Source organism: Hyla sarda, chromosome 6 (genome assembly GCF_029499605.1).
Source record: "Hyla sarda isolate aHylSar1 chromosome 6, aHylSar1.hap1, whole genome shotgun sequence".
NCBI classification, from domain to species: domain Eukaryota; kingdom Metazoa; phylum Chordata; class Amphibia; order Anura; family Hylidae; genus Hyla; species Hyla sarda.
The window spans coordinates 248,043,128-248,069,142 of record NC_079194.1 but is presented as its reverse complement, the minus strand read 5'-3'; the positions used below and the strand labels follow the sequence as shown (position 1 = coordinate 248,069,142).

At 41.7% G+C, this 26,015-nt stretch overlaps 1 protein-coding gene across 1 annotated transcript in view; it reads right to left on the bottom strand.

Annotated features, from left to right (window-relative positions):
* LOC130276902 (mucin-2-like) overlaps positions 1-26,015 on the bottom strand; it is a 379,260-nt gene that overhangs the window by 53,580 nt on the left and 299,665 nt on the right. The window contains exons 17-21 of the mRNA XM_056526896.1: positions 23,704-23,735; positions 10,565-10,760; positions 9,489-9,587; positions 8,852-8,892; positions 8,624-8,752 (exon numbers count right to left, since the gene is read on the bottom strand). Of these exons, the coding sequence (XP_056382871.1) occupies positions 8,624-8,752; positions 8,852-8,892; positions 9,489-9,587; positions 10,565-10,760; positions 23,704-23,735 (497 nt within the window). The remainder of the gene's footprint in view (positions 1-8,623; positions 8,753-8,851; positions 8,893-9,488; positions 9,588-10,564; positions 10,761-23,703; positions 23,736-26,015) is intronic.

Here is a 26,015-nt window from a genome sequence, read left to right as displayed (position 1 = left end):
CGCCTCTAATAGTGCACGGCACTGATCGCGGTGCCGCACACTATTAACCCTTTAGCCGCGCGCTCAAAGCTGAGCCACGCGGCTAAAAGTTAAAGTAAAAAGTGCCGGTTAGCTCAGGGAGGTGTTGGGGATCGCCGCGGTATAATCGCGGCATCCCGAACAGCTGTAGCACAGGAGGAAGGTCTCTTACCTTCCTTCCTGCAGTCCGATCGCCGATTGAATGCTTCAAGCCTGAGATCCAGGCTTGAGCATTCAATCGCCAAAAACACTGATTGATCCATTACTATGGAGATGAATCAATCAGTGTTAAAGATCAGTTAATACAATGTTATAGCCCCCTATAGGAGCTATAATATAGCATTAAAAAAGTGTAAAAATATCATTAACCCTTTCAATTATCCCTTCCCCTAATAAAAGTTTGAATTACCCGGCATTTCCAAGAATAAAAAAAACACAGTGTAAATAAAAATAAACATATATGGATTCGCCACGTGTGGAAATGTCCGAATTATAAAAATATACCACTTTTTAAACCGCACGTTCAATGGCATACGCGCCAAAAAATTCCAAAGTCCAAAATAGAGCATTTTTGATCACTTTTTATACCACAAAAAAGTTAATAAAAAGTGATCAAAGAGTCTGATCAGAACAAAAATGGTACCGCTAAAAACTTCAGATCACGGTGCAAAAAATGAGCCCTCATAGCCCCCTGAACATAAAAAAATAAAAAAGTTATAGAGGTCAGAAGATGACCATTTTAAACGTATACATTTTCCTGCATGTATTCATGATTTTTTTCTGAAGTGATACAAAATCAAACCTATACAAGTAGGTATCATTTTAACCGTATGGACCTACAGAATAAAGATATGGTATCATTTTTGCCGAAAAATGGAAGCCCCCGAAAACTTACAAAATAGTGTTTTTTCATCAATTTTGTTGCACATTGATTTTTTTTCCCGTTTCACCATAGATTTTTGGGTAAAATGACTAATGTGATTACAAAGTAGAATTAGTGACGCAAAAAATAAGCCATCATATAGAATTTTAGGTGAAAATTTTAAAGAGTTATGATTTTTTAAAGTTAAGGAGGAAAAATTGAAAATGAAAAAATGGAAAAAGCCCGGGTCATTAAGGGGTTAAAGGGGTACTCGGCTGCTCAGTGTTTGAAACAAACTGTTCCGAACGCTGGAGCTGGCAGCTCGTGACATCATAGCCCAGCCCCTTCATGACGTCAAGCCCTGCCCCCTCAATGAAAGTCTATGCAAACGCTGAGCAGCGGAGTAACCCTTTAAGGCCAAAATGGACTTCTTCCTTAAGGGGTTAAACCTTGCCCCTCTAATTTAAAACTATGTCCTCTTGTGGTAGTTTTTCTTCTTTTAAATTCACTCTCTCCTTAATTGTGTTGATTCCCTTGATGTATTTCATAATATCTATCATATCCCCTCTGTCTCGCCTTTCTTCTTTCTTCCAAGGTAAACATTTTAAGATCCTTTAACCTTTCCTGATAAGTTTTATCCTTCAACCCATGTACTAGTTTAGTAGCTCTTCTCTGAACTTTCTCAAAAATAGCTATATCCTTCTGGACATATGGCCTCCCATTACTGTGCACAATACTCCAAGTTAGGTCTCAGCAGTGATTCGTACAGCCACAGTAGCACTTCCCTTTTTCTACTGCTAATACCTCTCCCTATGCATCCAAACATTCTGCTAGCATTTCCCACTGCTCTATGACATTGTCTGCCTACCTTTAAGTCTTCTAAAAATAATGACCCCTAAATCCCATTCCTCAGATACTGAGGTTAGGACTGTATTACAAGTCCCAGGTGCATTATCTTGCACTTATCCACATTAAACTTTTTTTCCCCATATTCTTTATTGTAAATTAATAATATTACACACATAATTCAAAAGAACAAGCGTACCCCAGACCCCTCTCGCCCCCCCCCCCCCCATATTACCCACTACCAGGTAGGTTGTCTCCTCCAATTGTCTCCATTCATTTTCAATCTTTGGCCTATTCTTTTTCCCTCTGTAGTAAATAACCTCATATCTTCTCATCTGTTCTATTGCACTCTGCCATTCGCGACTGGATGGTACCTCCGGAGCAAACCATCTCCTATGAACTAATATTTTTGCCATTCTAAATTGTTTTTTATAATAACCCTATTCCTAGCCTGCTCACTTAATCCAATCCCCAGGATAGCTGTTCTAATATCAAACTTTAACTTTATCCCCAACCTTTCTTCTACTCTCCTATATACCTCTACCCACAACTTGTTTACTTCAGGGCAAGCTCACACCATATGCGTCAGATTCGCCCCCTCCATGTGACATTTTGGACATTTTGAATCCTCTCTCTTCCCTATCCTATGAAGGAATAGTGGTGTGTATGGTATCCTATGGGCCAATTTTATCAGCGAGATTCTGTGGTTCATATTTAAAGAGGAACATGCAATGTTGGTAAAAACCTCCTTCCACTCTTCTATTCCTACCTGACCTACCTCATGAGACCATTTTTTTCTACTTTTTGGGCCTGATTTTTCCAGGGAAGCTCTTACCATACCCTTATATACCTTACCCAGCACCTTTTGAGGTTTGAGGCCCTTATCCCAAATATATAGTCGATTAATATATGTCTATCTATTACCCATCTAGGATTATTGTTTTCCTTCTCAAACACACTCTTCGTTTGTAAATATAGGAAGTGACTCTTCTTATTTATGTTATATTCCCTTTTTAATCTTTTAACATATTTTTCTACCATTAAATCCTTAACTCTAAGTATCCCCTTCTTTTCCCAATCTACATATTCTTTTAATTTTACCATTTCTATAAAGTGTTCATTACCCCGTAATAATGTATATTGCATACTCCCCTTAACCCCCAATAAACGTCTTGTGAATCCCCAAACTTTATTAAACATCACACAAGTAGGGGTTCTTCCGCATTCCTTGCGCATACACCTACCACCCTCAATTAATTCTAATGTAGAGCCTCCCCTACTACCCATCTTAGAGAAGAAGGTTTTTAATACCTTATCTTCTTTAACCATATATTCAATCTGTGCTGCTACATAATACAATTGCAAATTTGGTATTCCAAAGCCTCCATTTATCATTGGAGGGCTCAGGAATGCGTGTCTCATAAGTGTCAGTTTCCCTTCCCATAAAAACCCGTTGATCTAACTCTGTATTTTTCAAACTATTGCTCACCTAGCCATACTGGCTCTGCTCTTATTACGTGTAAAACCATAGGGAAAATAATTATTTTTATCAGAAGAATCTTTTCCGCCATATTCATACACAGTTTTTTCCATATTTGAATCTTAGCTTTTATCTTCTGTTTTAATGGGCCCATATTCAAGTGGGCAGAATCTTATATTTTCTTGGATATTTTGATCCCCAGATACTCTAGTGCCTCATTTTCTTGGAGCACATGTATCTCTCCTAAACTACTCTGATATTCTCCTGACAGCATCAATATCCCTGATTTTTTCCAGTTAATCTAAAGACCCTAGTATTTACCGAACTCCTTGATCATCTCAATTATTATGGGTAAGTTTTTATTTGGGTCCCTCAGAAATAGTACCACATCATCAGCATAAAGCAATATTTTCTCATCCTCTCCCCCGACACCGAACCCCCCAAACAGCCCAGATCCTCTCACAATCTGTGCTAAGGGTTCGATGAAGAGGGAGAAAAGGAGAGGGGCAACCCTGCCTTGTTCCTCGCTGTAATCTAACCTCCTCCTGGGAAATTATATTGTTTACATTAATCTTAGCTCTAGGGTGTTTATATAGGGCCATCAGCCCTTTTAGGAAGTAGTCTCCAAGACCCATATGTTCTACAACCTTAAAGAGGAATCCCCACTCCACCCTGTCAAATGCTTTTTGGGCATCCAAAGACAGGAGCTGGGTCCCCGGATTAAACTTTAGTTGAGTTCTGACCATTCTTCTAGTTTCCATTTGGCATTTCCCTCCAGGAATATCAGCCCTGTTACAAATCTTTGTGTCATCAGCAAAAAGACACACCTGACCATTAAGACCTATTGCAATATCACTAATTAAGATATTAAACAAAGGAGACGGAGAATCTTCACTGCCAGCACACAGGGAGGGATGGATAGGGAGGTGTGGCTGTGAAGCCAGAGCCCTAGACCAGACAGAAATCATCACAGTGTTGTCCTGAAGGGTGAAGGCTAGTCTCAGTGAGGGGTTTACACCAAGAAAAGGTGCATTTGAGAATTATTTATTTCTCTCACTCCCTGCATGTAGGTGACAACTGAAAGAGGAAAACTGCTCTATATAACTAATGACTGATATTTAGACAAATACATAGGTTGGTAAGAGGGAAAGGATGGGCTATGGGTTTAGTTCCCCGGAGTGCCCCTCTAAGTAAACCCATGTTGTTTTTCATGTTACAATCCATGGGATTTTAGATGTTCCACAATCCTATCCTTCAGTAGAGTTTCCATGAATGTCCATACTTTTGATGTCAGACTTACTGGCCTATAGTTTTATGATACCTCTCTACTACCTTTCTTATGAATGGGGACAACATTTGCTAACTAACAAGCTTGTGGGACAACTCCTGTTACCAGTGTATCCCATCATGCTCCTGTGACTTATTTGTCTTATTTTTAAGACAGCTGACTTACAACCTCTATCTCTGTAAAGACACATGCATCAAAAGATTTAGTCTTTCTCCCTAACTGAGGTCTCTTTCCTTCATTTTCTTTGTAAAAACGGAAAATAAGTATTTATTGAGGCATTCAGCTAGTCCTTTACCCCCTTCTACAAACTTAGTTATTCATTGTATTAATATCCTTTTTTCATTTATACATCTGAAGAATGTCTTATCTCCTTTTATCACTGACCGAGCTAGTTTCTCTTCTGCCTGCACTTTAGATGCTCTTATAACTTGCTTGGCCTCTTTCTGCCTAATCTTATAGATTTCCCTACCTTCGTTGCTCTGTTTTTTTTATAATTACTGAAAGCTAGCTATTAGTTTTCTTATGATTTTGGCCACTTCTGCAGAGTACCACAGTTGTCTTTCTTTTTTCACTTTACTGACAAGCCTAACACAATTATCTGTTGCCTTTAATAATGCAACTATTCAGTAGTCCCATTTCTCCTGGACTTCAATGAAACTGTTCCAGTCTGATATGGACTCAATTACCACTGATTTCATTTTAAAAAAAAAATTCTAAAATCTAAAACTTTTGTTTTTGAGTGGTGTGTTTCAGTCACTGTTCTTATATTAACCCCTTAACGACGCAGGACGTATATTTACGTCCTGCGCCGGCTTCCGCGATATGAATCGGGATCGCGCCGCGATCCCGCATCATATCGCGTGGGTCCCGGCGCTAATCAACGGCCGGGACCCGCGGCTAATACCATACATCGCCGATCGCGGCGATGTGTGGTATTAACCCTTTAGAAGCGGCGGTCAAAGCTGACCGCCGCTTCTAAAGTGAAACTGAAAGTATCCCGGCTGCTCAGTCGGGCTGTTCGGGACCGCCGCGGTGAAATGGCGGCGTCCCGAACAGCTGATCGGACACCGGGAGGGCTCTTACCTGCCTCCTCGGTGTCCGATCGACGAATGACTGCTCCCTGCCTGAGATCCAGGCAGGAACAGTCAAGCGCCGATAATGCTGATCACAGGCGTGTTAATACACGCCTGTGATCAGGATGAAAGATCAGTGTGTGCAGTGTTATAGGTCCCTATGGGACCTATAACACTGCAAAAAAAAGTAAAAAAAAAGTGTTAATAAAGGTCATTTAACCCCTTCCCTAATAAAAGTTTGAATCACCCCCCTTTTCCCATAAGAAAAATAAAACAGTGTAAAAAAAAATAAAAATAAACATATGTGGTATCGCCGCGTGCGTAAATGTCCGAACTATAAAAATATATCATTAATTAAGCCGTACGGTCAATGGCGTACGCGCAAAAAAATTCCAAAGTCCCAAAAAGCATATTTTGGTAACTTTTTATAACATTAAAAAATGAATAAAAAGTTATCAAAAAGTCAGATCAAAACAAAAATCATACCAATAAAAACTTCAGATCATGGCGCAAAAAATGAGTCCTCATACCGCCCCGTACGTGGAAAAATAAAAAAGTTATAGGGGTCAGAAGATGACATTTTTAAACGTATAAATTTTCCTGCATGTAGTTATGATTTTTTCCAGAAGTGCGACAAAATCAAACCTATATAAGTAGGGTATCATTTTAACCGTATGGACCTACAGAATAATGATAAGGCGTAATTTTTACCGAAATATGCACTGCGTAGAAACGGAAGCCCCCAAAAGTTACAAAATGGCGTTTTTTTTTCGATTTTGTCGCACAATGATTTTTTTTTCCGTTTCGCCGTGCATTTTTGGGTAAAATGACTAATGTCACTGCAAAGTAGAATTGGCGACGCAAAAAATAAGCCATAATATGGATTTTTAGGTGGAAAATTGAAAGGGTTATGATTTTTAAAAGGTAAGGAGGAAAAAACGAAAGTGCAAAAACGGAAAAACCCTGAGTCCTTAAGGGGTTAAACCACACTGAATGGTGATCACTAGAAAATCATAGATAACTAGATAGCACAGCATTGGTCAGCATTATTGGTGCTCCATTGCTTCACCCTGCCATGGCTTTCTGGAGCAAATTTACGCCCTGCATCCTTAAGGTGTTAAAAGTATTATCGGGGTAAGAAGGTTGATTTTATTTTTCCATATATAGGGCTGTATGACAACTGATATTTTGTCCCGTAATCTATAGTTTTTATCGGTAGTACTTTTGCCTTGATAAGACTTCATGAATTATCATTATTTGCTTTATTTTTACATTTCGGACATGTCTGCTATGGCAATACCAAATGTGTTTATTTTAGTTTACGTTATTTCATTTAAAAAAAAAAGGGGGGGGTGATTTAAACTTTTATTAAGACTTGTTTTGCATTATAACATGGCATTGGTCAGTGTTATCGGCACTCAACCTCTCTAGCCTGCAGAAGCAGGTTGGAGAAGCAGAAAGAAGATTGGATGAGACAGAGGCAGGGTAGGGACCCTCTGGCCATTGTGCAGTTACAGCATTGTCATGTGTTTATCCCCCTACGCATAACATGTTTGGTCATCATGAGGGGTATGGTTACATAGCCTCTCATTGATATCTAAACTTTAGCACCATTCTTCACTGGTTACTAAGCACTAAACCCAAATTAAAATTATTTAAGCATTTTAAAAACTTTTTCCACTGTGTCCTCCTTCATGACTGAGGAAACCTTGTTTCTGTAGTGACAGGACACAGAAGAGGTTAAAAAGCTCATTTAGAATTCAGTGTCCCACTACCCATGTCGGGGCGACGAAAGTATGAAGTTGTAGTGTAGAGAAATCTTTCCAAAAGTTTAAATCTGTCTTTGGAGTATTGTGAGTTAACATATATGTAACTGCTATTTTTGTGTTTTGCTTGCAATATCTTTTTTTTTTATTTATTTAAATCAGATAATTTTTATTGAAGCTTTTAAACACAAAAAATTATGACAAACATGCAAACAACCCAGCCATCCCCATGTTTGTTGGGTATCTTTGATGAAGAGCGGTGAACAGATTGTGACATAGTCTTGCTTAGAGAAACATTATTATTGCTAAGTGAAACATAATGACTCCGTTAGCATATTTTTGGCTGTCAGGAATGCCCTAATTTTTCTTTATATTTCTGCCCATGGATCGCCCCTTGATTTTTCTTAAACCTTCTCTCTTTTTTTGTGGGCCTTGCGCTTCTCGTCGCTTCCTCGCATGCTACTTCTTACTCATGCCCCTGCGTGTTTCCCTGTGACCGTCGAGCGTGGACCTCTCTGTGTTTGCATGTGTTTCTGTGTGTTTTTCAGTCGAGTTATGTGGAAACTTGTGTAAGTGTTCCCACTATAGTGGATATTTCTGTTTTTGAATTCCATTTTGTACAGTATTATGATGTGATACTACTGTTTGCCATTATCTTACCCGTTTTCAATAAGCCGATGGGATAATTATTCTATGTTTAAAAAAAAGGGGTACTCTGCCCCTAGACATCATATCCCCTTTCCAAAGGATAGGGGATAAGATGTCTGATCACGGGGGTCCTGCCAATTGAGACCCCCGCGATCTCAGCTGCGGCACACCAAACATCCGGTGCAGGATGACCGGCCATGCGGGGCAGAGGCTCGTGACATCACTGCCATGCCCACTTGCATTGTGGGGGCGTGGCCGTGACATCACGAGCCTCTGGTGCTGAACTCAATTATCTTAATGAATGCGGGGTGCAGCAGGGAGATCTCAGGGGTCCCCAGCGATCAGACATCTTATCCCCTATGCTTTGGACAGGGGATAACATGTCTAGGGGTGGAGTACCCCTTGAAACTGCGGGGGTTAGTAGTGTGCTTAGCGGTTGACTGACTTTGTTGGTACTTGTTTTACCTAGAGTGTGTTGTTTTACACAGTGTGTCTGTGTGTGTCCGTATATGTATATATTTTTATATACAGTTGTTGTTTTTTTTCTCTCTTACTTGCACCCTTCACTGAATGAAATGTAAGTGTTTTACAAATAGGTCATTGTGTAACCTATGTAGTGAACTTAACATGTTTTAGACTCACCAGTGGGCAACGCATCATGCACAGTATAGGCTCACAAACAACAGCATTAAAGCCAGTCTTGGGGTCTTTGACATTTGAACATGTACATGTCATGCAGGATGACCTGTTTACTGAAATTGCATGTCCTATCTGTAAGTACATAATAGAAATAGTAGACAAAAGATAATTAAACATATCTACTTTACTTTTCATGATTAGCAGATTTTGCTTATACAATATTAGTCTTACCTGGTACACAGCCCCATCTACTATGCAAACATTCATGGGTCCTGTCATAGAGGCATATAATAAATTGTTATTTCTTTACATTTCACTTAATTTTTTTACTTGAAATGAATATTATGTTACATAGTTTAGGTTGCAATAGGATCTAGTCCGCTGTATGCATATACTGCATGACTATACAGTGGGATATGTTACAGTCTTCTGCTAAGGGTATCTGTGTGGAGATTAAAGGGGTTCTCTGGGGAAAACTATTAATTACCTTGCTCCGGGATAATCCATCAACAGCCAATCAGCACAGCTAGGACACCTGGATGTAAACAATGTGCGGAAGCTGAAAGCCTTAGCTCTCTATGTTGCATAGTGGTGGAGCTTGGTTAATAAAGTGCAGCTCCTGTTAAAGAAAATGGGCTTAGGCTTATGGCTCCCACACACTGTTTACATCTGGGCACTGCAATATGCTATTCTGTGAATAGGTCATCACATTTTTTTTTCCAGAAAACACTGCTTTGTTTTGTTTTTCTTTTTTTAAGTAAAAATTTTAGTCTGCTCCATCCACCACACACATTCTACCATCATATGGAAATAATTTTTAAGAGCATTAACATTCCAACACTTTGTAACAATTAATTTAGGTACTTACTGCAATTAATTGTGGCACAACAATCTCCCTTTATTACTGTAGGAACAGCCTCATAGCCCAATGAACAGTTTTGGTACTTACAATAGAAAGGATCACATTCTAGGTTAGAAAAACAATGAAAATAGATGAAAAAGTCAAAATACTACAGCTGCTACATGTACAGACAGAAAACAAAAATACTTATAACACTCCCAGATTGGTTTAAAAAGCAAACTGTATTCTTTATTCCATGCAGAAAAGTGTGTGCTTCTTCCCAGTCTTTCTTAAGAAGGCTTTAATCAGACAGCAGAAAATGTACAGACATTCCACACATTTTAATGCTCAGGCTGGTGCTGGGACTGCTCGGAAATTTCAAAAACATCTGCTTTGGAAATTCCACCATGTGCACAGTGGAGCAGAATCCCATTGAAATCAATGGAAATCTGCTGCAGCGGAATTGTGTGTGAGATGAGCTCTGATTGGATAAGGCTGCACACAACCCCTCAGAATTTCCTGCTTTTGAACTTCTGCCAAGCCAGCAGGAGTCCAAAGTCTGTGCAAAAGATGGGGGAAAATGTGCTATGGACAAGTAGGGAGACACCAAGTGGCAGCTTTTTTAAACACAAAGCATAGAAATCTATTTTTTTTTTTTTTAAACAAAGTACATTAGAAAGATTTTTTTTTATTTACCATAAGGAATGCAATAGCAAAAATGAGTTTGAATGAGAGTGCCCATTTAAATCTGCATGGCCCCAGCCCTGCATAAAGCAGTACACAGTAGACCAGTTTTCCTTTAGGGGAAACTGACAGCCAGTTCCCCCGAACTAAACTCAATACACAGGATTATATTGTGAGTGAAATGGAAAATGGAGGCAGGAGCTGGTATGCAGATCATTCCTGTCTCTGAGAGCACTGTAGACAGGCACATGGTAGAAAAATGGCAGAGGCAGGCAAGCACTGTTTGCTGGATCCCGCATCCATTGCGCATATGACATCATTAGCATAATAGCAACGGACCCCAATATTTCTTGTGCCAGTTTCCTTCAAATGTTTCTGTTAAATACTTAGAACTGGATACAAATAAAATGTTTACATACCACATTTAACACTTGGGCAGCAACGATCCTCTTCTGTATATGTGACATAGGGTATTAGCCATGCTTTGTCACATACTTGAAAATTTATGGGTCGACATTTCAAAGGGAAACACAAAACCTTGACTTTACTCAAATCGTTTTCTATATATTGGTAACACATGCAGGAATTACAGTCATCAATCCAGGTCTCACCAGGCTAACATAAAAAGTAAAATGGGGGGAAATAATACAGTTAAATACAAAACAACACAATTCTAAAAAGGTAGGCTATCCATATAATTCAAAACATATATATAAAAAACATATGGAGGGAAATTTATCATTGTTGTGTTTAGAAAGTGTGTTTTAAAGTCATTTATTTTTGCTTTGGTTTTGCTTACTTGTGGCAGATTTATCATACTATCACAAAGAGATTGATAAAACAAAAAAAAACAATAAATCACTTTAGAACACAATTTTTTAGGATTCCTTCTCTTCCATTTTTTAGGATTCCTTACTTCTATTAATACATTTTAATCCTTCCAGTACTTTTTTAGGGGCTATATACTACAGTAGAAATGCTTTTCTCTGATGTCACGACCACAGTGCTCTCTGCTGACCTCTGCTGTCCATTTTTGGAACTGTCAAGAGAAGGGGAAAATCCCCATAGAAAATCTATGCTGCTCTGGACAGTTCCTAAAATGGACAGCAGAGGTCAGCAGAGAGCACTGTGGTCGTGACATCAGAGAAATCCAAAAAGAAAAGCATTTCCTCTGTAGTATACAGCCTATAAATTGGAAGGATTAAGATTTTTTAATAGAAGTAATTTACAAATCTGTTTAACTTTCTGGCACCAGTTGATTTAAAAAAAAAAAATTCCACGGGAGTACCCCTTTAATCTTAGGATAACCCCATTGTCTATTTAAACTACAAATTTTATATGAAGACAGGAGGCTTCACATTATGCAAAATTCCTTCTTTACTGCGCTCGCTCATAGCAGCAAAGTTTTTCAAAATACAATAAGAGAAAAAACAGGAAAAATTTATGTACAATAGCACAACCAAACATAATATATTATGAATAACCAATGAGAACAGAGTCCAGGTATTATCCATTGACGCTTACTGATATTCTTCCTCTTTCTTTGCTGCTGCTCATGCAGTACACAAGATAAGTGTAATCTTCCATATAAACAGTGAGGATCAAAAGTTTGGGCACCCCAAGTAAAAATTTGTATTAATGTGCATAAAGAAGCCAAGGAAAGATGGGAAAAATCTCCAAAAGGCAGCAAACTACAGATTAGAAATTCTTATATGTCAACAAAAGTTAGATTTTATTTCCATCATTTACACTTTCAAAATAACAGAAAACAAAAAAATGGCGTCTGCAAAAGGTTGAGGTATCTTTTCCCATTCTTCCTTACAAAAGTCTTCCAGTTCTTTGAGATTTTTGGGCTGTCTGTCACGCACTGCTCTTTTAAGGTCTATCCATAGATTTTCAATTATTTTGAGGTCAAGAGATTGTGAAGGCCATGGCAAATCCTTCAGTTTACGCCTCTTGATGTAATCCCCCATGGATTTTGAGATCCATTTGTAGAAGCCATCCTCTCTTTAACTTCAGCTTTTTCACAAATGGCATCAAGTTAGCATCCAAAATTTGCTGAAATTTTATTGAATCAATTTTTCCTTCTACTCGTGAGATGTTCCCTGTGCCACTGGCTGCAATAAAATCCCAAAGCATGATTGATCCACCCCCATGCTTAACAGTTGGACAGAGGTTATTTTCATTAAATTCTGTTCCCCTTCTTCTCCAAACGTGCCTTTGCTCATTCCGGCCAAAAAAGTTCAATTTTAACCTCATCGGTCCACAGAACTTGTTTCCAAAATGCATCAGGCTTGTCTATATGTTCATTTGCAAAGTTCAAAGGCTGATTTTTGTGGTGAGGACGTAGAAGGGGTTTTCTTCTGATGACTCTTCCATGATGCCCATATTTGTACAAGTATCTCTTTATAGTGGTCTGCCAGATCTTTCTGTGCAGTCAAACGAGGGTTTTGAATAGTTTTTCTCACAATCCTGCAAGCTGTTCTGTTTGATATTTTCTTGGTCTTCCAGATCTTGCTTTAACTTCCACTGTTCCTGATGACTGCCATTTCTTAATTACAATCCGAAAAGAGGATATTGACATCTGAAAACTTTTTGCTCTCTTCTTATAGCCTTCTCCAGCTTTGTGAGCGTCAACTATTTTCAGTTTCAGATTTCTAGACAACTGCTTAGAAGAACCCATGGTGCTGATTGTTGGAGCAAGGTCAGATGAGTCTGGGCATTTAAAACCTTTGAGATTGACATCACCTGGTCTTCCCAGATGAAGATTGAGAACAATCCATGACACTGGCAGGTCTCTGCTTTGCAAAGGGGGCAGTGCATGCTATAAATTCTGCAGGGCGCCCAAACTTTTGCAGACGCCATTTTTCTATTTTCTGTTATTTTGAAAGTGTAAATGATGGAAATAAAATCTAACACTTGTTGACATATTATAAGAATGTCTAATCTGTAATTTGATGCCTTTTGGAGATCTTTCCATCTTTCCTTGGCTTCTTTATGCACATTAATATTTTTTTTTACCTGGGGTGCCCAAACTTTTGATTCCCACTGTACCTTATTGTTACGTTATGCGCTCCGGCCGCACACGCTGGCCGTGAGCGCATGGTCCCATTACCTGTTGCTGCCGACGGGGCTGGGATTCGCATCGCGGGACAAACCCGCATGTGAGCCCCAGTCCTTCACTCACCTGGTGCTTCTCCTGCCCCAGCCTCTGCCTCTCTGCTCCAGCAAACGTGTCCCCGTCCCCTAGGGCGCGTGCTGGAGCTTTAACCCGTTAATGACCATGGACATCTATGCTTGTCCAGTGGCCGTTAACGGGGTATGACGCGGGCTCCTGACTCGAACCTGCGTCGTACCGGCCGGCCCCCAGCTGATTCCTGTAGCTGTGGGGCCGGTGTTAATAGCCAGCATGTGGCAATCGCCGCGGGCGGCTATTAACCCTTTATTTTTGGTCACTTTTTATATAATGAAAAAATGAATAAAAAGCGATTAAAAAGTCAGATCAAAACAAAAATGGTACCGATTAAATCTTCAGATCACGGCACAAAAAAGTAGCCCTCATACCACCCTGTACGCGGAAAAATAAAAAAGTTATAGGGGTCAGAAGAGAGCAATTTAAAATATATTAATTTTCGTGCAAATAGTTATGATTTTTTCCGAATGTACGACAAAATCAAACCTATATAAGTAGGGTATCATTTTAACCGTATGGACCTACAGAATAAAGATGAAGTGTCATTTTTACCGAAGAATGTACGACGTAGAAACGGAAGACCCCAAAATTTACAAAATTGTGTTTTTTCTTCAATTTTGTTGCACAATGATTTTTGGGTAAAATGACTGATGTCATTACAAAGTAGAATTGGTGGCGCAAAAAAAAAGCAAAAACAGAAAAACGCTTTATCCTTAAAGGGTTAAGATTTAAAGGGCCAGTGCGCTCATTTGTTTAATTCACCTGTGGCTCATTGATAAATTCCTCCACCCTCCTCACTTCCCTGCCAGATCTTTGTTGCATTGAGCCTGAGAGAAAGCATTCCTGTTATGGCCTTGCCGTGTATTTGATCCTTTTGCTCTGTGACCTGACCTTGCTCCTCTGCCGCCTGCCTACTGACCTCCTGCTACGTCCTGACTATGCTACTGTGCCTCCTGCCCTGACCTTCTGCTATCCTGATTATGAGCTTCCTTATCCCTTCTGTTCCTCGCATCTCCTCAGCCGCCTGTGTGGTTGAGCCGTGCCAGGGGTAGAGAACTGGGTGCCGCCTGCCGCAGCAGGTCCATCCCGCTTTGTGGTGGGCTCTGGTGACAACCAGTGGCACCTTAGACTCCACTCCCTGGTACAGTCAGAGTCATCTACCACACAGGTCCAGTGGATCCACTACCATCAGTGTTCCAATCTTCTGAAACGTGAGTGTTGCAGTAAGATCTGACCATGGCCGCTGAGGTACCCCTGCATGAAGTCACGGATTTTCCCTCCATTGTGGTACGTCAGTCACAGCAGTTTGCCCGACAGGCGCAGCAACTTTCACTTTTTTCAGCTATGATGCAACAGCTTTTGGCCTTGCAACAGCAGCAGGTAGCGCAACCTGGCCCACTCCCACCACCAGCTCCTGCAGTGTCTCCTGGCTCTCAGCTACGTCTGCCGTTACCTTCCAAGTATGATGGGGATTCCAAGTCATGCAGAGGCTTTGTTACACAGTGCTCCATACGAAGGTGGCTTTTGTCATTAGTCTACTGTCCGGAAAAGCCCTGGCCTGGGCTACACCCCTTTGGGATTGCGGTGATCCGGTAGCTTTTAATTTGACGGCCTTTCTGGCAGAATTTTGCTGTGTCTTTGAGGAACCCGCACGTACCTCTTCTGCTGAGATGGCTTTGCTGAACCTATATCAAGGGAGTTCTTCAGTCGGTGACTACGCGGTTCAATTCCACACTCTAGCCTCAGAACTAGCATGGAATGATGAGGCCTTGTGTGCCACATTCAAAAATGGACTGTTTAGCAGGATTAAAGATGCCCTTGCTGCACATGATCCTCCTTCTTCTCTGACTGAACTTATCCACCTGGCCACACATATTGATGTGTGTTTTGCTGAGAGACAGGAAGAACTGCGCTTAGAAAGGGAACATGCCCGAACACGGAGATATTCTCGCCTGGCACCTGAGTTTCAACTTCCATCTCTACAGTTTCCTGCACCTCTTGCCGAAGAGGCTATGCAAGTAGATTTGTTCTCGTTTTATGCAACAGGTGAGATCACGACGACGCAGTGAGAGTTTGTGCTTGTATTGTGCTAGCCCCGAACACTTCCTTTAAAGACTGTTCAGTTTGTCCACAATATCCGGGAAAATGCTTGCACCTAGGGCACGTAGGAGAGGTGTCCCTGGGTGTGAATACTACCTCTCCTCGCTTAACTATTTCTGTACAAGTCTTCACTTCTGCAAAGTCTTCCTTCAGAGCTACAGCATTTTTGAATTCTGGATCAGCAGGCGACTTTATTGATGCTGCTTTGGTCCACAAGTATCCTCTTCCTGTTACTAGGCTTGCCAAGCCCTTGCTCATCTCCTCTGTTAATGGACAAAATCTGGACTGTATGGTTCACTTCCGTACAGAATCTCTTGTAATTCAAGTGGGTGTATTGCATAAAGAAAAGATTGAATTCTATTTTCTGCTACACTGTACTTCAGAGATTTTTCTTGGCCTTCCTTGGCTGCAACGCCATTCTCCGCAACTGGATTGGAGAACTGGAGAGATTATTCTTTGGGGACAATCCTGTCAAAATCTTTGACTCCAATCAGTTCAGTCTAAAGTTGTTTCTGGTCTTCTTCCTTTACCTGGTCTGCCACCACCTTACCAAGATTTCTCTGACGTTTTCTGCAAGAAACAGGCTTAGTCTCTTCCTCCACATCATCCTTATGATTGCCCTATTGATCTTCTGCCTGGTACCACTTCTCCTCGTGGAAGGATATACCCTCTATCGGTTCCTGAGACCAAAGCTATGGCTGAGTATATCCAGGAGAATCCCCAAAAGGGATTTATCTGTAAGCCCTCTTCTCCTGCTGGAGCTGGTTTCTTCTTTGTTGGAAAGAAGGATGGCTCACTCCGTCCATGCATTGACTACAGGGGACTTAACAAAATCACGGTCAAGAACTGTTACCCACTACCTCTTATCTCAGAACTTTTTGACCGTCTACGTGGTACCAAGGTCTTCTCCAAATTGGACTTATGTGGAGCGTATAACCTCATTCGTATCAGCAAGGGAGATGAATGGAAAACAGCCTTCAATACTCATGACGGACATTTTGAGCATCTCGTAATACCATTTGGTCTCTGCAATGCTCCAGCTTTTTCAAGAGTTTGTCAATGATATCTTCAGTGATCTTCTCCACACCTGTGTTGTATCCCTAGATGACATCCTGATCTTCTCTTCCAAATTAGAGGAGCATTGTACTCATGTTCATCTGGTTCTTCAGCGATTACGGAAGAATCATCTCTACGCCATACTGGAGAAATGCCTGTTGGAGAAATCTAGTCTTCCATTTCTTGGCTACATTGTCTCTGACCAGGGCCATCAGATGGATCCAGATAAATTGTCTGCAGTATTGGATTGGCATTGTCCTTCGGGCCTACGTGCTATTCAACGCTTTCTGGGATTCGCAAACTATTATCGTCAATTTATCCGGCATTTTTCATCCTTGGTTCCTCCATTTGTGGCTCTCACTAAGAAGGCATCTAATCCTAAGTCTTCGCCTCAAGAGGCTGAAGAGGCCTTCTCAGGTTTAAAGTCTGCATTTGCCTCTGCTCCCGTGCTTACAAGACCTGATCCGGAGAGGCCCTTTGCTTTGGAGGTTGATGCCTCAACTATTGGAGTGGGTGCCGTTCTTACTCAGAAGAACGCCAAGGGCAAGACTGTTACTTGTGGGTTCTTCTCCAAGACCTTCTCTCCTGCTGAGAGGAATTACTCCATTGGAGATCGTGAACTCCTTGCTATCAAGCTAGCTTTGGAAGAATGGCGACATTTATTGGAAGGTTCTTCTCATCCAGTCAGCATCTACTCCGACCATAAGAATCTTCTATACCTTCATTCTGCTCAGCATTTGAACCTCCGCCAGGCAAGATGATCACTGTTCTTTTCTAGGTTCAACTTCTTCATTCACTTCCAGCAGAAAAGAACATCAGAGCACATTCTCTCTCCAGGTCCTCTGATGTCATTGGTTTGGACTCCACGCCTAGGCATATTATTCCTCCTGACAGTTTGATTCCTGCAGCTCCTGCCCAGAGTCAGCAAGTTCCTCCCGGAAAATCCTTTGTGGCCGCCCGATTGAGACGCAAGGTCCTGAAATGGGGTCATTCTTCCTTGACAGCAGGACATCCTGGAATACGCAAGACTCTACTTCTTATCTCCCAGCACTACTGGTGGCCCCATCTTGAACGTGATGTTTCTGATTTTGTTCGTTCCTGTAAAACTTGAGCCCATGACAAAACTCCTCGACAGAGAACTGCAGGACTCTTACAGCCTTTACCCATTCCGGAGACTCCCTGGTCCCATATTGCCATGGATTTCATCACCGATTTGCCACCATCTCATAATAACACTGTCATCTGGGTTCGTTGTAGATCCGTTTTCCAAGATGGCTCATTTAATTCCTCTACCAGGTCTTCCTTCTGCACCGCAGCTGGCGAAGTACTTCTTGTTACATGTCTTTCGTTTACATGGTCTTCCTCAGCATATCATTTCGGATCGAGGTGTGCAGTTTGTCTCTAAGTTCTGGCGAGCCATTTGTAACCATCTGGACATCAATATGGACTTCTCCTCAGCCTACCACCCTCAGTCCAAAGGTCAGGTGGAGAGGGTTAATCAAATCCTAGAAACTTATCTTCAGCATTTTGTTTCAGCTCGCCAAGACTATTGGGTCGACCTTCTTCCCTCGGCTGAATTCTCATATAATCATAAGGATTCCGAGTCAACGAGGTTGTCTCTTTTTTTTGTTGTCTACGGACTCCATCTCCCAGTGTCCTCCGGTGTGCCTGCTGTTGATGAGCTGGTCCGTGACTTCTCTACCATCTGGCAACAGACCCAACAGTCGTTATATCAGGCTTCTTCACGCATGAAGGCTCAAGCAGATAAAAGTAGAAGACCTCCTCCGTTCTTCTCTCCTGGTGACATGGTGTGGCTTTCATCCAAGTACATCCAATTCAAGATCCCCTGTTACAAGCTCTGTCCTCGCTCCTTGGTCCCTTCCAGATTCTACAAAAAATCAACCCTGTCTCCTACAAACTCCATCTACCTGCTACGTTACGTATTCCCAATTCCTTCCACGTCTCTCTCCTCAAGCCTCTTGTCATAAACTGGTTTTCTCAGAAGAATCTTGTCCCCACACCTGTCTCTGGCTCTTCTGACATCTTCAAGGTTAAAGAGATTCTTGCTACTAAAACTGTGAGAGATAAACAATTTTTTGGGTGGACTGGGAGGGTTACAGTCCTGAGGAGAGATCTTGGGAGCCTGAGGAGAATATCCAATTTGAATACTTATAGACCATCATCAGATGGTCCAAAAAACCCATTCTTCCCATACACCAAAATAGAATATTAAAAGTGTGATCTTTATTGCTTGTATATGCACCAAATTATTAAAAATTCTCAGGATCCACCTGATGTGGAATTGTGTAATTTCACTGACCAGCCGGTCTAGCAAGGTAATTTGTCACTCTAGGTGAAGGTGCCTGCAGAACACCGTCACTCATAAGAGACAGATGGCTCCTGAACTTTTAAAACATATCACACTGCCCCCCATGGAGACTAGACCAATTCCCTCCATGACTTGTGACAAAATGCCTTGCTAGTGGGGTATCCACCCCAGTGCGCAAAGTACTCGCATGTTTTGAGATGCGCCTTCTTAATTGCTGTGTGGTTTTTCCCACATATATCATGGGACAGTCGCACTGTGCGATATAAATCACCCCCATCGTCTGGCAATTTATAAACTCTTGTATCGTATATATACGTGCGTCTATTGGGTTCGTAAATTCCTTTGTTTCGGCATCATGTGGCAAAAAGAACATCTGCCACATGGATATGACCCAACTGTTGGAGATTTTAGCCAGGTCTCACTTGTTCCTTCCGAAAAGTAGCTTTTCGCTAGATGTTCTCTAATGTTAGTCCCCCGTCTGTAGGTGACTGTTGCATGTGGAGTGATGACCTCTTTAACATCACTATCTGCCAATAATATGGGCCAATATTTCTTTAGTATGTTTGTCACCTGATGGTTATTTTGATCGAACGTCCCTATGCATCTAGCCAATTTGTTTTCCACTATAGTCTTTTTCCTTCCTGATCTAAGAAGGTCCTTCCTCGGAGTATCCCTAGCTCTGGCGAAGGCCCTATGAAGGACCTTCTTGGGATACCCTCTAGATATAAATCTATGATATAACAATTTGCTCTCCTCCAAAAAGGCTTCATCTGTTGAGCAGTTTCTCCTCGCTCTCAGATACTGCCCAATTGGGATTCCCCTCTTTAGAGGGGCAGGATGGTAGCTTCCCCACTGAAGAAAGCTATTTGTGGATGTAGGCTTTCTGAATATCCTTGTTTGGACGCTGCCACTCGGATCCAGGAAAATTTGTAAATCTAAAAAAGTGAGTGTGCTCTCGTGTATCTCGTGTGTGAAGTGCATACCTATTTGATTTGAATTAAGTGCAAAAACAAATTGTTGAAAAAGTGCTTTTGGACCGTCCCAAAATAACAAAACATCATCAATAAATCGCCCCCAAAATAAAATGTGACTAGTGTATTCTTTAAGGATGTCCGAAAAAACTATAGAATCTTCCCACCACCCTAAAAATAAATTAGCAAAATTTGGTGCACAAGCGGTACCCATGGCGTTGTAAATAATAGTGACCATCAAAAATAAAATAATTGTGTGTTAACAAAAATCGAAGTGGTGATAATACAAAGTCATTGTGTCTAGTATACTGTGTTCCCCGTGTACTCAAAAAATACCTAACTGCCTCCAGACCCAGACCATGCTCAATATTTGTATACAACGCCTCCACATCGAGGCTTGCTATAAGGGTCTGGGGCGGGAACGAAATTTCCTGGAGTCGAGTGACTGCATCACCCGTATCCTTGATGAAGGAGGGCAAAGAAACAACGAAGGGGGCCAAGATTTGGTCCACATATTTACTAATACCCTCCGTCAAATTCTCATTCCCTGACACTATTGGGCGTCCAGGGATTAGGGTTCTTTGTTTGTGGATTTTTGGCAATGCATATATGGTGGCCAACACTGGTCTGGGGCAGCGGCAGCATTCTCTGGATAGCCAGGAGGAGAGAAGTGGCGGCAGCAGCAGGACTCTAGACCCCAAGAAAGGCAGGGGGAGAGAAGCGGGCAGCGATGGCCTCTCTCCCCCTGCCTTTCCTGGGGGCTTCTGCAGGCTCAGAAACAGTCTATCAGGGTATACACATGCGCACACACACGCACGCACCCTCATTTTACCAAGGATATCTGGCTAAAAAACTTTTTCTTTGCATGTTATAGGCCGGTGCGTGGTATACCCCAATAAATACAGTAGTTAATTCTCTTATATTCATTGATATACTTTTTTCATCATGATTTTTTCTTATATCTGTTTTATTGCAAAGAAAGAGGGAGAATGTCAGGAAGTGTCAATGGATAATACTTGGACTCTGACCTCATTGGTTGTTCATAATATAGCATGTTTGGTTGCCCTATTGTACATAACAAGTATTTCTTGTATTTACTGTTGTTTTATTTTATAAAACTTTGCTACTTTGCAGCAAAGAAGAAATGTTGCATAATATTCGCTTCCGGTCTTTCATAAAATCTATATTTTGCATTAAAGGGTAGGAAAATCTTTAATTTCCATAAACTATACTAAAATTAAAATACTGCGAGGAAGCTCCTCTGTTTCTATCCGCTGTACTTTATATGCTGTTTTGTGAATAAACTTACCGTATTTATTGGCGTATAACTCGCACTTTTTAGGCTAAAATTTTTAGCCTAAAGTCTACCTGCGTGTTATACGCCGATAAGCCGCTGCAGTTCAATTATTTAAAGAGGGCGCTTTAAATCAATGAACTGCAGCGGCTTTGCAGGTGCAGAGACCTGCCGTCGCTGCCGGCGTCTCTGCCCCTGCCTGTCCTGGGGTCTAGAGCTCTGCTGCCGGCCCTTCTCTCCCCCTGGCTATTGGTGCCGCTGCCCGTTCTCTCCCCCTGGCTATCGGCGCCGGCAATGGGTCAGCGGCCGACAGACGGGGAGAGAAAGGGCAGCAGCACACATTGCCGGCGCCGCTGCTCCGTTGCCTCCCCCATCCCCGGTTGTATAATTACCTGTTGCCGGGGTCGGCTCCACGCTGCTTCAGGCCTCAGGTGTGCGTCCCCTGCGTTGTTGCTATGCGCTGCACGGTGCAATGACGTCACTCATCATTGCGCCGCACCGTGCAGTGCATAGCAACGACTCATGGGACGCACACCGGAGGCCTGAAGCAGCGTGGACCCGACCCCGGCAACAGGTAATTATACAACCGGGGATGGGGGAGGCAACAGGGCAGCGGCACCGGCAATGGGTGCTGCTGCCCCTTCTTTTCCCCCTGGCTATCAGCGCCGCTGCCCCATTGCCGGCGCCGCATCTCTCCCCCTGGCTATCGGCGCCGGCAATGGGGCGCCGGCATCAATAGTCAGGGGGAGAGAACGAGGCAGCAGCGCCGATAGTCAGGGGGAGGGAACGGGCAGCGGCACTGATAGTCAGGGGGAGAGAACGGGCAGCGGCGCAGATAGCCAGCGGGAGAGAAGCGGCGGCAGCAGGGCTCTGGACCCCAGGAAAGGCAGGGGAGAGAAGCGGGCAACTTTTTTTTACCCAAATATCCTTGGTAAAATGAGGGTGCGTGTTATAGGCCGGTGTGTGTTATAGGCCGGTGCGTGGTATACCCCGATAAATACGGTAGTCAAGCAAGCCATGACGAGTGAGTGCATCCTTTTCTATTTCCTTCCACGTATTTGCTAAAATTAAAATACACCCAGCAATCTTTCAATTATTCTGTAGCTAGGAGTGCTCCTTAAACTGTAAACTCCCCCTTTGTCTTCAGCAATCTATACATGAAACAGAATAAATGTTTTCTCTAGTCTGTAGCTAAAGAGACACATTGGGCTAAATCGGTTCAGTTTACACATAGCAGCATGGTTTTCTTAAGATTACATACAGCCTTTTTTTGGTAAATATTTTTCTCTTTATTTTAGGTACATCAGAGCTATACAAAATAGTTGTGAAAGCGAACACAGTCTTTAAAATTAAAAGTAGCATACATGAAGACAAAACACTGACAATACATTTGAAACTGTGGACACAGGCATTTCAATGTTTGTTTTATTTTTAGGCAAATCTATAAAATCATAGAAATGTCAATGTTATCTTAAATTTCTGTGCAAAAAATGTGTGACTTTGTGGTATTTACATGAAGGAGGCATAAGGGGTGCTTGGCCTCACATGAAGGGGACATGGCAGGAGCCCACCCTCCTCACATGCAACTTGGGACACCTAATTCTCCTTTCACACTACCATTGTCACATGGTAGTGTGATGGCCTTCGGGCCGCCGGGGAGAATAGCGGGAGAAAAAATACTGCCTGTGCCGTCTTTTTCTCCAGCTGAAAAACAGTAGCGCCCAACAGACACTATTGACTATAATGGGGTCCATCGGGACCCACTGTTGCCTGTTGCGCCTCGCCAAAATGACCATTCTGATGGGCGGCAACAGCAGTGTGAAAGAAGCATAAAGTCGTTGAAATATTTATGTGCTACTCTTAGTAAACCCAATGAACCAAAAATAGGCAGAGCTTTAATTACGTGAAGCACATGTTAAATGTGGCAGAAAAATGTCCCATTACAGTACTGTATTGGCCTTCTATAAAGACAATAGAGGCTGCAATGATAAAAAAAAACAGCTCTTTATTGCTAGTTTGATGTACAATAATAAACTAGTTCCTTGATATGACATTCATTAAAGGGTACTCTGGTGGAAAAAAGAAATTCAAATCGCCTGGTGCAAGAAAGTTAAACAGATGTGTAAATGACTTCTATTAAAAAATCTGAATCCTTCCAGTATTTATTAGCTGCTGTATGCTAGAGCGGAAGTTGTATAGTTCTTTTCTGACCACAGTGCTCTCTGTAGACACCACAGTGCTCTCTGTGCATGTCAGGAGCTGTCCAGAGCAGAAGAGGTTTGCTATGGTTATTTGCTCCTACTTTAGACAGTTCCTGACATGAACAGAGGTTTCAGCAAAGAGCATTGTGGTCAGAAAGAACAACTAAACTTCCTCTGTAGTATACAGCAGCTGATAAGTACTGAAAGGATTAAGATTTTTAAATAGAAACTATTTACAAATGTGTTTAAACTTTTTGGAGCTGATGTGAAAAAAATTTGTTTTCCACCGGAGCACCCCTTTAAAAAGTTATACATTGAAGCAAAGTTTAAAAATTTCAGTGTATGACTCTCTGTAGTTTGAAAAACTTAAACACATGTAAGTCTCTTGATAACATACCAACTTAGAATACTCACATGTTTCATTATTCCTTGTGGCCCAACACAATCTGAAAATACATATAAAGATAAATTTAGATTAATTATTTCTAGGTCAATGAAGAGATCCAATGGTGTATTCAGGGACTCCATGCCCCTACCTGAAAATAGGCCCAGCCAGAATTTAGTTTTTTATTTTCGCCGCCCGCACTTGTCCCATCTCCCCAAGCGAGCGAGCATCACTTTTAACTGTATATGCCCGCGTGCGTACAGTTGAAAGCTTCCCGTAATCCAGAGCAAGCCACCCGGGCGCGTGGCATGCAGAAGAGAGAGGGCTCGTCCAGGCTGAACCGCTGGACCAGAATATATATATATATATACATACATACATATTTTATGGATGTCCTGCTCTACAGCCAGCCCCATCACCTGGATAGCATCAGGTGGCAGCGATCGTCTGCAGGAGATGGAGAATTCAGTGCTGGGGCCTAGCACATGGGGCAGTCGGGCCTGAGCAGTGTGTATATACCAGATAATACAGATACCAGCTCCAAAGGAACTGGAAGAGTAGTGATGGTCCGTTTTACAAAATGGACTGTCGCTACTCCTCCCCTTCTCAGGAGCTGGGTTCGGTGTTCATCCCTTCCTCCATTGAGGATGAAATTCTGCTTTAGTCAATAAACATCACCCAGCTTTTCCACAAATGACCGATGAGTGCATCCTTATTTCTTCAATGCGCATAATTAATAAATAAGCAAGGGAGAAGCAGGAGAGAAAGAGAGAGAAATCCAAAGACCACAAATATAATTATAATTAACATCCTAAATTTACCATAAAATCACAAAACACTATCTTCCCCAGTGTGGGTCCATGCTATCTGCTAAGTACAGGGGTATTCCAGCTAGCTCATATATAATATTGCTTCCCAGTCATCTGGCTGATTTTATACAATTCTCATGTTCTTTTTAATTTAACACACCAAAAATTATTTGATACATTGTAACCTAAAACTGTGCCATCAATTTGATATTTGATCTTATATGGAGTGGAAGGGTGTCTCCAGCAGAAGCCACTGAGGTCCCCATCCATGGCAATACCAGATGCACCCGAAATTTGTGTCTACAGACATTGAGAACGTCCCAATACGGTTACAAATTATGGTTAGCAAACTTTCAATAATTGTAACCAATTTGTCTATTAGCTTTTTCAAGCAAAGTATAATTTCTCCCCAAGATGTCTTTCCTCCCTAACCCCCACACCACCCAAATATAATCCACCCCTTCCCAATCCCCATATCTCTCCTTAAGTTTCTACTTGTTTTTTTGTCCTGTGTTTTTTGGTTTTCATATTTTGCGCCCGGAGTGGGGATTAGCCGTATGGTGGCAGCCAATCACAGCTCTCAGCAGGAAATATGGATGAGAGATCTATTCACATCACTGGCCGGAGTATCGTGCAGAGATGTGAGCGAGCGCTGTATAGAGCCGCTCCACATCTCTGCAATAGAAAGGACGATCACAGCGAATGTCACACCTGACACCTGCTGTGATCCTCCTGTATAATGAATAGATACGGGTGGCCGCTCTTCTATGGTCCCCTGCACTGACGTATATATACACCTATTCCCAACAGAGAGTTGTGATAGGCTGGGACCATCTGGCCAATCACAGCTCTCTGCGGAAAATATGAATAGGTGTATTTATACGGCAGTGCAGGGGACCCTAGGAGAGCGGCCGGCCGCATTTATAAATTACACAGAATGATTGCAATGGAACCCGGGGAGATCTGTCAATTAGTACAGGTACTACTACTCCCATCATGTAACAGTGTGTGTTCCATGCTGGGAGTAATAGTACCACCTAAAGAATAAAAAGTGAAAAACACACACACTATATTTTTATTATTGTCATCTACATTTTTTGTGCCCTGCCCGCACACATAAATTGCTCCCTGTTTAAAAAATTTATAAAAATGTTGTTATAAAAAAGATACATTTCGTTAAATACAATTTTTTGAATCACTACTGTATCTTTTTTATTATTTTTTAATGGTATCCTACAGATAGAATTGGGTAGAGGAGACTCCATTTTGTGTTTTAAGACTCCATCTTCTCGGTCTAAGTGACTGACTGCATTCTATCATTCTTGTTTTTCTATATAACTCCTGACCTTTTGGACTTGAGACAATTGGTGTTTTATATTCAAGGCAACTTTTATCTTTTGTTACCACAGATGTGTTCTTGAAACAATGGCTTGTTAGATTTCAGCTTAACTATGTATATTTGCATTTAACTTTCTGTTGACTATACAAATGATTTACGGTTCCCTGTCTTTGTTACAATTTAAAGTTTATTG